Genomic DNA, 14,256 nt, shown 5'->3' with positions numbered 1-14,256 from the left:
TCTGCCCAGCACCTCCCTGACATGCTGAAGGTGCTCTTGCCAGGAATGGCTGTAGATAGCAATATCATCCATGTAAACAAGGGCAAACCCTCCTGCTCCTGCTAAGATATGATCTACCAGCCTCTGGAAAGTTGCTGGGGCATTCGTCATCCCAAAGGGCATCTTTGTGAACTCATACAAGCCAAAAGGAGTCACAAAGGCGGACTTCTCTCAAGCACTGGGAGTCAAGGGCACCTGCCAGTAATCCTTGGTAAGATCAGTGGTTGTAAGATACTTAGCCCCACCCAGCTGCTCTAGGGCCTCATCTGTCCTAGGCATGGGGTAAGCATCGGATTCTGTGTGACTGTTTAATTTGCTGTAATCCACACAGAACCTAGTGCTGCCATCCTTCTTTGGCACCAACACCACTGGTGAGGCTCAGGGACTGTTGGACTCTTGAATCACCCCTAGTTCCAATAGCTCCTGTACCTCCTCCCTCAGAGTTTGTTTGACTCTCTCAGACACCCTATAAGGGGCCTGTCTGATAGGCCTTCGAGGTCCTGTATCCACCTGGTGCTGCACAAGGTGGGTGCTCCCTGTTTTTACGATGAACATGACCCAAACTCCTGCAACACTGCTCAGATTTCTCAAACCTGGGTAAGAGATAGCTGCTGGGACATTGGTACCCCTTCCACCGAGGTGTCAGCCCGAGCCTCACTGAGGAGATCACTCACAAGATCTCTCTCAGACTCCTCCTGCAATCCACTGCAAATACTCAGCACAAGGGCCTCCCTATCATGGTATGGTTTCATCATTTTAACATGGTACAATTTGTGCCCCCTGTTGTCTGCCTAGCACTTCCACCATGTATTTAACATCACTTACCTTTCTTACCACCTTGTAGGGTCCCTCCCAAGCTGCTTGCAACTTGTTGTGTCTGACAGGAATGAGAATCATCACCTGCTGCCCTACAGCATACTCTCTAGCTCAAGCATTCCTGTCATTCCACTCCTTTTTCTGTTGTTGGGCTCCTGCCAGGTTCTCCTGGGCCAGGCCCATGAGTTCCCTGAGCCTTGTCCTGAGGCTCAGGACATATGCCACAGCAGACTCCTTGTGAGACTCACACTCACCTTCCCACTCATTTTGAATTAAATCTTGAGGTCCCCTCACCCTATGCCCATACAGCATCTCAAAGGGTGAAAAACCTGTGGATTCCTGGGGAACCTCTCTGTAAGCAGACAACAGATGGGGCAAATATTTGCCCCACTCCCTCTTAAACTGATCTGCAAATACCCATAACATGGATTTGATTGTAGAGTTTAACCTCTCAACAAGACCATTAATCTGGGGATGGTAGGGGTGGTCTTCATGCGCTTCACCCCACAGGACTTTCACAGACAAGCCAGCAGGTCTGACATAAAATTGGCACCTCTATCAGACAGTATTTCCGTTGGAAAACCTACCCTGCCGAAAATCTCTAGCAAAGCATTTGCCACCTTCTTGGCCTCAGTGGAGGACAACGCCACTGCCTCAGGGTATCGTGTAGCATAACCCACTACCACTAGGATATACTTTTTCCCTGTGGAACTTTGGGTACTCAGAGGACCCACAATATCCATAGCTACCCTCTGAAATGGTGCCTCAATCACAGGCAAAGGCATCAAAGGATCTCTCATCTTATCTCCTGCCTTGCCTACCTTTTGGCACTGCTCACAGGTCCTGCTGTACCCTGTTACATCTCTGGAAATTTCAGGCCAATAGAAGTTCTGCATAATATGCCCTTTTGTACATTTTATGCCCGTATGACCTGCAAAGGGAATATCATGGGCTATGGCTAGAATGCCAGATGGTAAGCTCTAGGCACTACCAACTGCTGTACTCTCTCACCTTCTAGCCCTCCCTCAGGGGTCCACTCTCTGTACAGTAACCCTTTGTTCCAGTATACAGATTCCCCCTTCCCTTGAGAATCAAGTGCCTCCCTAGCTACCTACTTCAGGCCTTGCAATGTAGGGTCTGAGAGCTGAGGCTGTCTCAACTCCCTCCTTGTAACCCTTCCCAGCTCCCCTTCCACAGGAAGTCTGGCATCCTCTGACAGTGGTGCCTCACTGTCAGCCTGGGTACTACTACTCACCTCTACCTTTGCAGTTACCCTGTCCAAGGAAACATCAGTACCCACAAGCAGCTGTGGCTCACATTCAGTCTCACTGCTACAGCGTAGCTCACTCCCTGATGTAACCACCTCATTAGTGCTGGCTGCAAGTATGGAGTCTGTCTGGGTCTCCCCCAGGCTACCAGACCCACATGCTTGTCTCCTAGCCTCACTGCATATAACTGCATAAGTATATAGTACTGCCTCATCCAAATCCTTCCCTCTCAGGACATCTGCAGGATAGTAGTTCCATACCCCTGTTGTCTCAAGACAACCTACTGTTGGCATTTTGTCTTTCCCACTTACTGGCTCCCTCACCTTTGGTTCCCCACCTTGCCACCATGGACACCTGTATGCCACAGGGCCCCACTGGTTGCATTCAAAACATTTAACCCTGGCTCCTGGATATGTACCTGGACTAGTGGCTTCCCCTGCTACTGACAGATTCTGTTGTGGCAGTCTGTGCTGCCTACCATGGGTTCCTTTAGTCCCATGAGTAGTACTGGGGGTCCCTTTCCTGTGCAGGGCTGCACTGCTTGGTAGGTATAGGTCTCCCTTCTTCCCCAACTCCTCTGAAGTAGCACATTGTCTATCAGCTAACCAGATCCTCATGTCCTCAGGCAAAGTGCTAAGGGCTTGTTCCCTCACCAAAAGGCCTGCCAGCCCTTCAAAAGTGGTGATCTGACATCCACTCACCCAGCTATGAAAATAAGTGCTCAGTTCAACAACATATTCACATACATTTTCATCTGCCATACATCTATGCTCAGGCAAAGTGCTAATGGCTTGTTCCCTCGCCAAATGATCTGCCAGCCCTTCAAAAGTGGTGACCTGACATCCACTCACCCAGCTATGAAAATAAGTGCTCAGTTCAACAACATATTCACATACATTTTCATCTACCATACATCTATGCTCGCAAAACTTTTTCCTATACATTTCAGGTGTTAGCTTAAAACATTCCAACAAGTGTCTTTTTACAGCAATATAATCAAAACAGTCAGTGTCATGCATTTTTGCTAAATAAGTTATAGCTTTACCATGGAGTAAGGGGGTCAGGAACTGTACCCAGAGCCATTGGTCAACTTCATACTGTTTACATACCCACTCAAACATATGAATGACGCTATCAAAATTGTCCCCCTCTTTAAACTGTGGAAGAAATTTACTAACCTTTTGTGCTTCTGGGGTCCAGTTACTCCCTTCCCCATTACCTCCATGACTGTGGTGAAGAGTCAGCATTTCCCTCTCATGCCTCCTCTGCTGTTCATTTTCCTCAGCTTGTAGACTCCTCATTTTCTCAGCTGCTTCTAGTTCCATACGCCTGGCCTCCAACTCAAGTCTCTTTAGCTCCAGCTGGATTTTTAAGTCCACTGCAGAAAGGTTGAGCTGTCCATTCTCCAAGAATATTGTATCTCCACTGTCAGTCTGATTGTCCTCCAGGCTGCTGTTTTCTGATGCAGCTGTAACCAGGGCTGCAATCAGGTCTGCTTTAGTCAGGATTCCATGTACCAGTCCCCTAGCCTGGCACATCTCCGCAGCTGGCTCTTTGTCATCTTTCTGTACTCTTCTGCTGACATGCTGCCTGCTCACCCTGACTAACACTAAGCTAACAAAAGAAATAAACAATTGTGATCTGAACTCTGAGTATACACTGCATGGCTGTTTTAGAGTACAAAAACACTTTTAGAGATCACTGTACATAAGCTAAAGGAATTCGCTCTACCCACACCACTACAAGCCATTTAGTATGTGAAGTAGATCCCACCACTGCCAAACATTTGTGATGACCATGCCCTGGCCCAGCAATCAAGGAGCCTCAATCCTCACCACTAACACTAGGGAGGTCATCTCCTAGAAGAGATGAAAGGATAACTAATACACACAGTAAAGTACAATTTCCCTTAAGTGCACACAGAGATCACAGTCAGTCTGGGGCTGGTTGCTCCTTTGCTCACCAGGTCCCCAATAAGACTCCCCACTGGCACAGCTATAGGGTCCAGGTCACAGCCTAGTTGGGCAAGCTCGAACCTCCAGTACTCTCTCTGTCCAACCAGTGCATTGTGTCCCTGCCAAGTAGCTGACACAACACACACACACTTTGAGATAAGTATTTATACAACTTCACTGACACTCCTGGGAAAGGCTGACACAGATTCTTCAGCTGTGCCACTTTACCCAGACCATATGGTAGTAATCCCTGCCGCCACCCAGCTAATGATATCAGCTACTAAAAGGCCCTTAAAAGGGTGTCCAATTATTACTGTGCAATATTATTATCCAATGGTAATGTGACTATTCAGTCTAGGCTTATTGGAAGGGCTTAGACAGTAAACTCTATAAATATATAATGTACTCTAAAGCATAATTTATCTGTACATAAACCAGCCACAGGTAGAAGGTTTTAAAAATATTTAATAATAAATAATTAAAACACAAGACAAAACTACTACACCACAGAGATATGTAAGAGTTCAGAGATCACACAGAAACTTAAAATAATACAGTAGGACAGGTCTGATTTCAAAGAAAAATACCTAATTAATCTTTAATAGCTTTAACTATTCCTACACGAAATCACAGTGCTAAAAATATACATGTGAGCTTAGGCAGAGTGCTGAGTTAGATATCCAAGATCAAAATGCTCCCAGTCTCTTGTGAGAAAACAGTATTTAAACATTACTAACAAACATGTCTCTAAGGCCCTCCCAAATTACATCATGTTTGACACTTAGTCTGGAGTTCTCAGGCCACAAACTGCATTATTTAGCAATTTAACACCTGCTCAGAAACGTACAACAATATAAGTCATTTCACATGTATATTCTAACAGAAACCAGAGCAATAAAGCACATTCCACATCTAAACTCTGGTCATAAACTTTAGCCTTAAAACAATGGGCATGAAACCTTCATCCAGATGCACTGGAGCCAAATTCTAACATGAAAGGGTCACAACATGCTTCACTGGGCCAGTAGAGTGCAATGTTGCCACATATTTTGCAGTTCCACATTTCACAGTATTCTTTTACACTCAAGAAACATGCCTGTATTTTACATTTATTTATTTACAAATGCCAGAATTATATGTCAAATTCTATTTGACTAGGCTGGCAGCCTTCGCCCATTTCTCCCCAAACATCACAACCTATCTTGGCTATATACTCTGGCTTCAGAGGTCACTTTAGCCCCAGGATTTAAGCTGGGGGATGGAAGTACAACAAACTATAGGGACTGATGTGCAAGCATAAGTACACAGCTCCAGAGCTTGTAGAATGTAAACAGCCTGCACTACCATAAACGTATGGCATTGTTCCTGTAATAATGAGTATTTAGCTCCCCAGTTACTCTCAGTTGTGTGGGATTAATCAGAGTTTTGAAGGCAGTTCAGGTAATAAAATGCAGTTTAAAAGGAAAAACCCTCAGTTGTGTACAATTTGAAAGCAAAAGTACAAGTACTGTAAAGTTTGTTGTGATGAAGTAGTTAATGCTTTGTGAAGCTTTGGCAGGAGTTTACATTACTGCTCATTTTGTGTTGCTGCTAACCTAAAATAGGGTTGCCACCTTTTCAAATGGCCAAAGTGGGACATTTTCGGGACACACATCAGATTTTACAGGCCGACACATACCCACGGTCAGTACAAAGGATAGAACTTTACTGTTTTGCCTAAATAAAAGCTTATTCTTGTAGCAGTTTAGTTGCTTATTCTGTTTCTTGCAACTTTTAGGTATTTTAGATACAGAAATAACTATTTTATGCAACTATTACATAAAGTATAGGACATAATTATGCCCTACAATTGCAGGACATTCACCATTTTTAATATTTTTGGTAAGGACACAACTGCCCAGAGAGGGACTCTCCCTCACAAAGTGGGAAAGGTGGTAACCCTAACCTAAAAATGTTGCTGTTGAGTTAAAGATTGCTGTTGTTGATCTAAAAGATCATTACAACAGAAAGCTTCTCCAGTTCAAGTCAAGTTCAACCCCTTCACCCCCCCACACCACCTTAGTATTGGGTTGCCACCTTCCTTCGTGGCTAAAACCAAAGCCACAGCCCTCGCGTTACCAGTAATCCCGCCCACCCACCCCTCTCATGCCCACATTCTGGCCATTTTGTGATGTCATGATGACATCACTTGATGGGGAACGCCCTCTTTTTTTCATTCCTGCTGCCTGCTTTTGGCTGATTTACTATGCTTTTCTGTAAAAAAAGCATAGTAAATCAGCCGATTTACAAACTCCGATAGTCTGTTTCCTTTTTGAAACAGAATACCAGAGTTTGTACAGTGTTTTCTGGACTACTGGAGAATCAGTTTGATTTCCGGATAGTCCGGAAAAAAAATGGAGGGGTGGCAACCCTACCTTATTAAGCCCTGCTAACCCTAACCCTAAGCCTACTCTTTACCTTAGAAATACCCATTCTGTAATAATACCATAACACTGTTTGGACACACACATTACATATAAATACACATACACACTACATTTATCGACCTACTTAACACTAACTCTAACCCTATCCTACAAACACTGTTACATACACAATAAATGTACCCCTCACCTGACTCTAAACTGTAAATTGCAAACACATGCATACACATCCTCCACCTTAATACAAACCCATTTACCTGTTTCACAACACATACATTCAGTAAAATGATGCTCAGCTAAATGTTCCCTTTTAGACTTTTTTGAACAAATGAACATTTGATAAAGTATGCTGGACCCATTTCAGGCATGCAGGATAGTAAAAGGATAAGCAGTCTTGATATTGGGCTACCTTCCCATAGCTACAGTTTGCAACTGCAAGTTGACAGTAACCAGAACACAGATGTCTTGACACTGCCCCAAGGCAAGGGCTGACATGTGCAATGGTGCTACATATCATTGTGCACCTCCTCAGGGCTGCAACACTTGTTTTAAGCTATGATATTTTACTTTCTATTCAGTGTGCAGTTTGTTGTATAAAATGGTAGCATACCTGCTTAAGCCATGTATATATGTATATCTATATCTATATCTAGCTATATCTATCTATATCTATATATATATATATATATATATATATATATATATATATATATATATATATATTATATATTTATATATATATATTATATATATCAGTTTTCATGATACGCATTCAAATTAGGCTAGATTCCATATATGTCATTGAATTGCTCTATTTCATTGAAGTGCATTGGTGACAGCACACAGTTGGACTACACTGCATACAACTGATATGCCATGTCTGAGGACTTATACATACTACCAGTGCATGAATGTGCATTGTAGGCAGCACGTCTTGCAATTCAGAATTCATGTTTACAGCATGAATCAAAGGCTTCTGTTTTGTTTTACTTGAGACTCGTGGCAACAGCCAGTGCTTAAGCCCCACAGATAGTGTCTGCCTAATATGCTATGGTGATAAAAATCATGTTTACTCTAATACACACTCTGTTCATGGAAACAGTACTGGGATCCTTTGCGAGTACATTATGGAAGGTGGATGCTTGATTTGATCTGGTCAAGCTTTTGACTGAGGCTATTTTCATCACCAGGACTGGTGAGAAGAGCAGGCAGCAGAATATCTCCAGCAGTAGGAAGAAGTTGAGCAGAAATGCTATGAATGTTATAGTAAGCATTTGGCATTGATACTGTTATTTCAAAGTGTAACTTTAAATATTTTCTCAGTCATTGAAAGCATTTTTCCTAATAAAGATGATTTCCTCTGACATGTACTAAGGAATACCAGGTGAGCTACTCTTGAGAACTCTTGCTCTTTGTGGCCTTTCCTTATCTATATATCATAGCATGGTTGTATACTGTGGGATAACACATGGTTATTTAGTTGTGAGGCTGTGGGTACTGCTATCTTGCAAATACATGAGGGCTATATCTTAGTTCTGTCAGTGTGGGTGCAATTCAAGTCTTCTGCTATCATACACATGCAGGTGGTAGGATAGGTTTGCACTGATGTCTGTTTCTCATCTACACTCATATGTGAAGTCTATTTTGTCCCTTTTCCTCTTTCAGCATGGGTAGAGTAAGAGGCCAGCTGTTTTCACTATGACAGAAGGCAGCACTGCGGGGTTAATTTGTGTATTGCCAACCAAGTTGTACTGTATTAATTATAGCATTTGTAGAACATCTTCACTTATGTTATCTGTATCATTGCATCTCCCTCTTGCATATGGTGATGATGCTAGTGAATTGCAAGGGCATCACCTCCTGCCAGCCTCAACTTTACCAGTGGCAAAGGTTGTGGTTGATAAGAGGGTATGGAAGTACCTTGTTAGGTTGTGTTCCAACCGCTTCAAGGCAGGTAGCCAGACTCAATCACCTGCTGAATCCCAGCTGTCACTGCAGTAGGAGGTGTGGAAGCAGTTGACAGTGCAGTGGACTGCTGAAAAACTGCTACCATGTGCCTCCTGCATTACAGATGAGTTTGACCAATGGTCCTGTGCCATCAGACTAATAGATGAGGATGCAGCCACTGTTCCTGTCCACCCTGATCCATCTTAGCCATCTTATGGGTCAAATTGACATCCCCCTAAGTCATTCAGCAGCTAACACACTGCTGTCACCCTAGCTTACACTAGCTAAGTATACCCCATCCTGTTGTGTCACAATCCATATATTCAGCAGTGTCCACCCCTTCCCATCACCATTTGTCCATCCTCTATTTCTTTCTTTCCAGGTCATGCCTCATCTTTCTCCTAGTGTCTGCACCTTCACACTATTTGTCTGTACTATTTTGTATTTGTCAGTGTTCCCCATAGCCTAGCCTTTCACACCTTTCCTCCTTGTTTATATAAATATCAGACTTTTTCTCATCCTTTCTGTTTTTATATAAAAACTGGTGAACCTATCTCCTCAAAAAGGTGTCCTGTTTTAGCTTCACCTGTTTTTCTTTTATACTTCCCTCTCTGTGCATATCTGATTTCTTTATTCCTCCACTTCTCATTGTCCTATACTTCACTTTCATTTCCTTTCATGAAGTCCATAAGTGTCCACTTGGTTGAACACCAGGCAGCAGGTGTTGACATTGTTGTAAGGTGTTAATACACAGTGCTTGCCACTAGCCTGCTCCACCACTCACTGAGTTATGCTACCTGTTCATAGGTTAGTACTAAGCTAACTGCCCTTGCGAGCCATTTTAAGCCTAGCCAATTATCTCTTGTGAGACTCAAACCCTGCACCTTGTGTTTGTAAGGCAAACACCTTAACCATTCGGCAACCCTCCCAACTCCTATTCAAGCTAGCCACTGTATGACCACTCCATTTACTATAACTTAGTTCTTGCTCTGTTTCATTGTAGTTTACTAGAAGCTTTTAGTATTGCTCCAGTTCCCACATAAGAGCACAGCTAGCTGCACTGACATACAATTGTCACTGTTTAGATATTTCAGTGCACTTTACACTGCAGTATGTTTCCTCTAAGTAGCACAAGCCTTGTTTCAGCAAATATCATGTCTCTATGAATCCTGGCCTGTGTTAAGAATCTGATTGTGAAACTGCTTCTTCTTTGCAGAATAAACAGGTTATGTGAAACTAAGGGACCTAAACATTTTGGGGGCACACGGCACATCTAACACTACCTTGCATTTACTTCAGAAAAATAAATGTGCCATTATCCCACAGTAGACACCTTCCATCATTGCTTTTAATACTTTAATGGTGTGTGGATGAGCTCTGAAGAGATGTGCCTAGGTGCATTGCTTTTAAACCAAACATTTTCTATTGTTTTAGCTGTATATTGGATACAGTATGATTATTTCAGTGTTTATTTTCAGCACTAAATGAGTTAAATGCACAGGACTTCTGCAGCTATACAATCCTTCTTCTAGTTAATTTGCTGTTCAGATAGACAAATTGATTTGCTTACAGTACTTGCTTCCTTTGCCTTTCTCTTAATTAGTGTGGACAGGTCTTACTGCAGTCTGTTGTCAGTATCCATATTAATTGTCATTCGTGCTCACTATCACTTATCAGCTATGTGCTTAATCTTGCCAGCTGTCACTGCTGTTTATTTTATTTCTTGTTTCTTACTTGACCCATGATTGTGATAGTTTTAGCACATTGGGAGTGCTGGGAGCTCTAGTTGATTAAAATGACACATGTGGCCCTAACATGTTCTGTGTAGATTTATTTTCTTAGTTTTGAATATGAATTACAGGGGATGTTTACACTTGCTACCTAGAGCAGTGATGAGAAAGTTTAATAAAATGTAGAAAATTAACTCTTCAGACCATGCCAACTCAGCTGCAGAAGTGCATCATGTTGATTTAAAACAAAGGTTCTGTTTGTTTTTTGACTTGTTTGTAAACAAAATACATAATAAATTTAGAAAAAGTACTGACTGTGAACTAAGCAAAAGAGATGTATTGACTTCTAAAAGGTGCATATTGAAAAGGTAAAAGTAAAAGATCTTACATTAAAATTGTCTAGATATGACATGCTTAAAAAGAGGTGTGTGGGAACTGTATGTAGAAGGGGTATGTGCATTTTCTACTATGGAAATGAGCTGTGGTTTGAAAATGAAATTACCTCTACAGTGCTAACCTCTGCAGTGCTTAAAGCCTAACACTCCTTGGAAACTATCAGACTTGCTTATACTGCCATCCCTTTTTATACATTCAGGATCCCTCTCCTAAAGCTATGTATCTGTTGAAACAAAAAATCTTATTGTAACATTCCTAAAGTTATCTAAACTCCAAAAGTTGTTATAAACAGTGTGGGAAAAATTAATCAAAAGAATCCCATTTACTGTATTATTCACAAGCTCTGAGACATAACCGTGGATCATGCAAATAGAAAACATTTTACCAAGTGGGCAAGCCTCCCTATTAATTAAGGATACTAACTCCATGATTGCACAATACCAGGGGAAAGGGCCTATTCCCCAACCCTGACATTAATGCGATCTTGTGTAAGTATTGACAGATTTATTGGGTTCCAAATCAAGTTAGCAAAAAAGCTGTTGACTAAGTTCAAATTAATAAAATTAAGAGATCCTATATATAATATAATATATATATATATATATATAGAGAGAGAGAGAGAGAGAGAGGGAGACAGAGAGGGAGACAGAGAGGGAGATGCTTATGTGGTGGAGGTGTGAAGAGAGGAAAAATACTATTAATTCAGATAACTAATGCTTTGCCTGGTATAGAGTCAGTTGTTGGATTTTCTCTGCTGGAGAATACCCCTGGAAACAGACCTATTGCCTTTAAGGATTCTACAAATTATATTTGAAATCTGCTGACAGTCAGGGCACAGTATATCTTCAACAAGAAGTTAAGGTCTTGTTGCACTATATCACATAGTGATTGATGCCTTATTTGGTCAATAGCTTGCTGTGACCCCACCCCTTTAAAAGTGTATGACTCTGGAAATAGTTAAGTATTTTCTAACATTCAAATTGAAGCCACAGAAAATTAAAATCCTGTTTAGGGGACATATAAAGGGACAGAGAGAGAAAAACTTGTCAAATTTCTTTTCATTAACATATTTATTGGCTAAAACAAACAAAAACAGATCAAAAGACAAGCAATGTTTTGTTTTCATTGTTAGTTAACATGAGGGATAGAGAATGAAGAAGAACTGACAATGCACTTAGTTATTGCATTATCTGCTAGAGTCAGTTGCTAGACTTTCCAGTTGGTAGATACATATGAAAGCAGAGTTATTGCCTCTCAGGACTCTGACAACTCTACTTTGATCTTGAAAGTTTTGGAAAGTCAGGGCACAGTATAGTTACAGATGAAAAGGCCTAGCTTTGCTGATAGATGATATTTGATATATGTTGTATTTCTATTCAGAACTTTAATTTTACATACCTTGTGCATGACTATTTCTGTTTGCTTATGTTCTTTTCAATAGTAATGCTTTATTTTCTTTATTCAAAATAAAGAAGTCTATTATTGAATTATAATTGCTTGTGACTGATTTGTTATTTGCCTATTATCTCAAGGTTATGTATGCCAAACAGGTGTCACTTTTTAAGCCCTCACTATTTCTCAAATATTCAAAGGATGGTTTATTTTAAGGCAAAACTGTACTTTGCATTCTCATTTGCTAATGTGGATTAGTTGTTTGGTTGGTTGCAGTATTCTGATAACTGTGTTGAAGGTTTTCCTTCTGGAATGTTACCATTTTCCCCATCTTCTGGAAACAATAGTTTATTTGAGTTTGTGTGCATGTCTCCAAAATAATTTTGGCCATGTTTCAGTTTATGGTGCTAAGATTGTCTTGGAAGACAGCAAATTGAGTCTTAGGTGGGAAAAGTCTTGGGAAGCCAGGGATTATAACACAGATCTGCAGCTGTACAGTGTAAAGCTTATTGGGGTGATACAAATGTTGACTATTACCCAAGGTAGCAATGTACCAGCTGTCCCTAAAGCCAGCTATCCCTCATGTACTGGCATGGATTAAGAGATCATGTCCTGCTCAATATCATATATCTCATGCTCGCAATGTGGATACAAAGCCTGTACCATCACATATTTCTGGCAACAGCATTAAGATTCATGCTCTGTGCTATTATCTGTTTGTCATAGCTTGATTCTATATTTCTTGAAAGTCATTTGACAGAAGATAGCTGATTCTTTCCCAACTCTTCAGTGAGGCATAAGCTTTAGATTAGACTGCTGTGTATTATTTACCATTCAGAAAACTACATTAGGATCTGTGTTTTTTCTGTAAAAGTGCTGAGGGAGAAGGATTGAACTACAGCATGAAATATATGGCTGCAGTCACAAGCGCTGCTATGAGAACTTATTTATTATTTTGCTCATTGACGCATAATTGCTAGAACTAGAATAAGACAGAGGATGACTATGATACTGTAGATTATAAATTCTAAGAAAGGGTGCATTATTTGGGTTCCAAAAATGTAACTGAAAACATCTCAAATGCATCAGACTCTAAATGTTCCATGCCTTTAGGCAACATCAGATGGTGAACCCAGAAGAACAACAACAACATAGATATCTTAACCATTGCTTGTAATGTTATGGCTTATTGGCTTCTAAGTAGGTATCAGAAGAGTTCTTTCTGTGAAGTTGCTTAGGTTTGATGTTACCATCTGCTATTTATAATTTTTTTGAGAAGAAATGGGAATGATGTATGAGTAGCTTTAAATTTTCTATTCCTGAGGCCAGTCAGTGTGTGTCTAATAGGCACATTAGCTTGGTCAGGCCTATTTATCAGACTGCATAAGATAAGATGTAGTTACAATGATGATGATTTTGTGATGATGATGGTGATAATCCTGACAAATCAGAAGACTGTTACTAGATTGTGATAATAACATTCCAGGCTCAGCTGTTAAATGTACCACTTCATCACTCTGTCCTCAGGTTGCTTAGATCCATAAGCTCATCTGCATACCTCTTCTGTTTATAAAAACTGCAAACAAACTTTGTGTAATCATTACTGTTAGTGAACAAGGTGTTTCTGTGGGGAGACTTGCAAAATGGCTTTCCAGCACCATCTCCCTCACTTTGCCACAAATTTTTACATTATCTCCATTCTGAATGTATACATCCTCCAGTTAATTTATTTATTTGTGGAAAGATGCAACTAATTAAAGCCATTAACTGCAGAGAACCTGTCTATATCCATAAAAACTTCTGATATAGCAGGACTGATAGATAATACAGTTTGTTCATGCCCATCACGTAGAGGTAAGTAGACATGCAGTGATTTGCTTTTGTATCTACCTGCGTCTGCATGGTGTGCATTGCAAGGACAGAGCTCTTTAATGATCTCTGCTGAGTCTAGACTTTCATAGAAAGAAAGATGATAGATGCAGTTTTCTGCAATATCAGCATAATAAATTTCATCCTTAATTTAAATTTCTTACTATTGCATGTTTAACAAAAGTACATAACTGTGTAAAATTTCAAATAGACAGGAAAGCAGAAACTATAAAATTCAAAGCGAATTACATTAGAACAATGCACCAGTTGAACTCTAGATAGCAGATTAAAGTCAGTAAGTATATAAATTCACCATCATACCAATAGTAATGCTGGCTGACATGCAGTTTCTGATAATAATGTAAATAAAACAATTTGTTTGGCAATGTGTGGGATATGGGATCAGTATATGTGTTTCAGT

General features: G+C 40.6%; 1 protein-coding gene across 7 annotated transcripts in view; it reads left to right on the top strand.

Annotated features, from left to right (window-relative positions):
• The window catches only part of TRPM3 (transient receptor potential cation channel subfamily M member 3), a 2,946,644-nt gene that overhangs the window by 1,153,366 nt on the left and 1,779,022 nt on the right, over positions 1-14,256 (top strand). Inside the window, exons 1-2 of one of the 7 annotated variants that reach the window (XM_044064376.1) lie at positions 3,092-3,097; positions 8,022-8,027. The exons of the other annotated variants lie outside the window; for them this stretch is intronic. Of the exons in view, the coding sequence (XP_043920311.1) occupies positions 8,026-8,027 (2 nt within the window). The 5' untranslated portion in view covers positions 3,092-3,097; positions 8,022-8,025. Of the gene's footprint in view, positions 1-3,091; positions 3,098-8,021; positions 8,028-14,256 lie in introns of those variants that run through there. 7 annotated transcript variants of the gene reach the window in all.

Source organism: Protopterus annectens, chromosome 2.part2, assembly GCF_019279795.1.
Source record: "Protopterus annectens isolate FY-2018-M chromosome 2.part2, PAN1.0, whole genome shotgun sequence".
In the NCBI taxonomy this organism is placed as follows: Eukaryota; Metazoa; Chordata; order Ceratodontiformes; family Protopteridae; genus Protopterus; species Protopterus annectens.
Note: the sequence above shows the minus strand (reverse complement) of the source record. Positions and strands in the feature narration are given on the sequence as shown.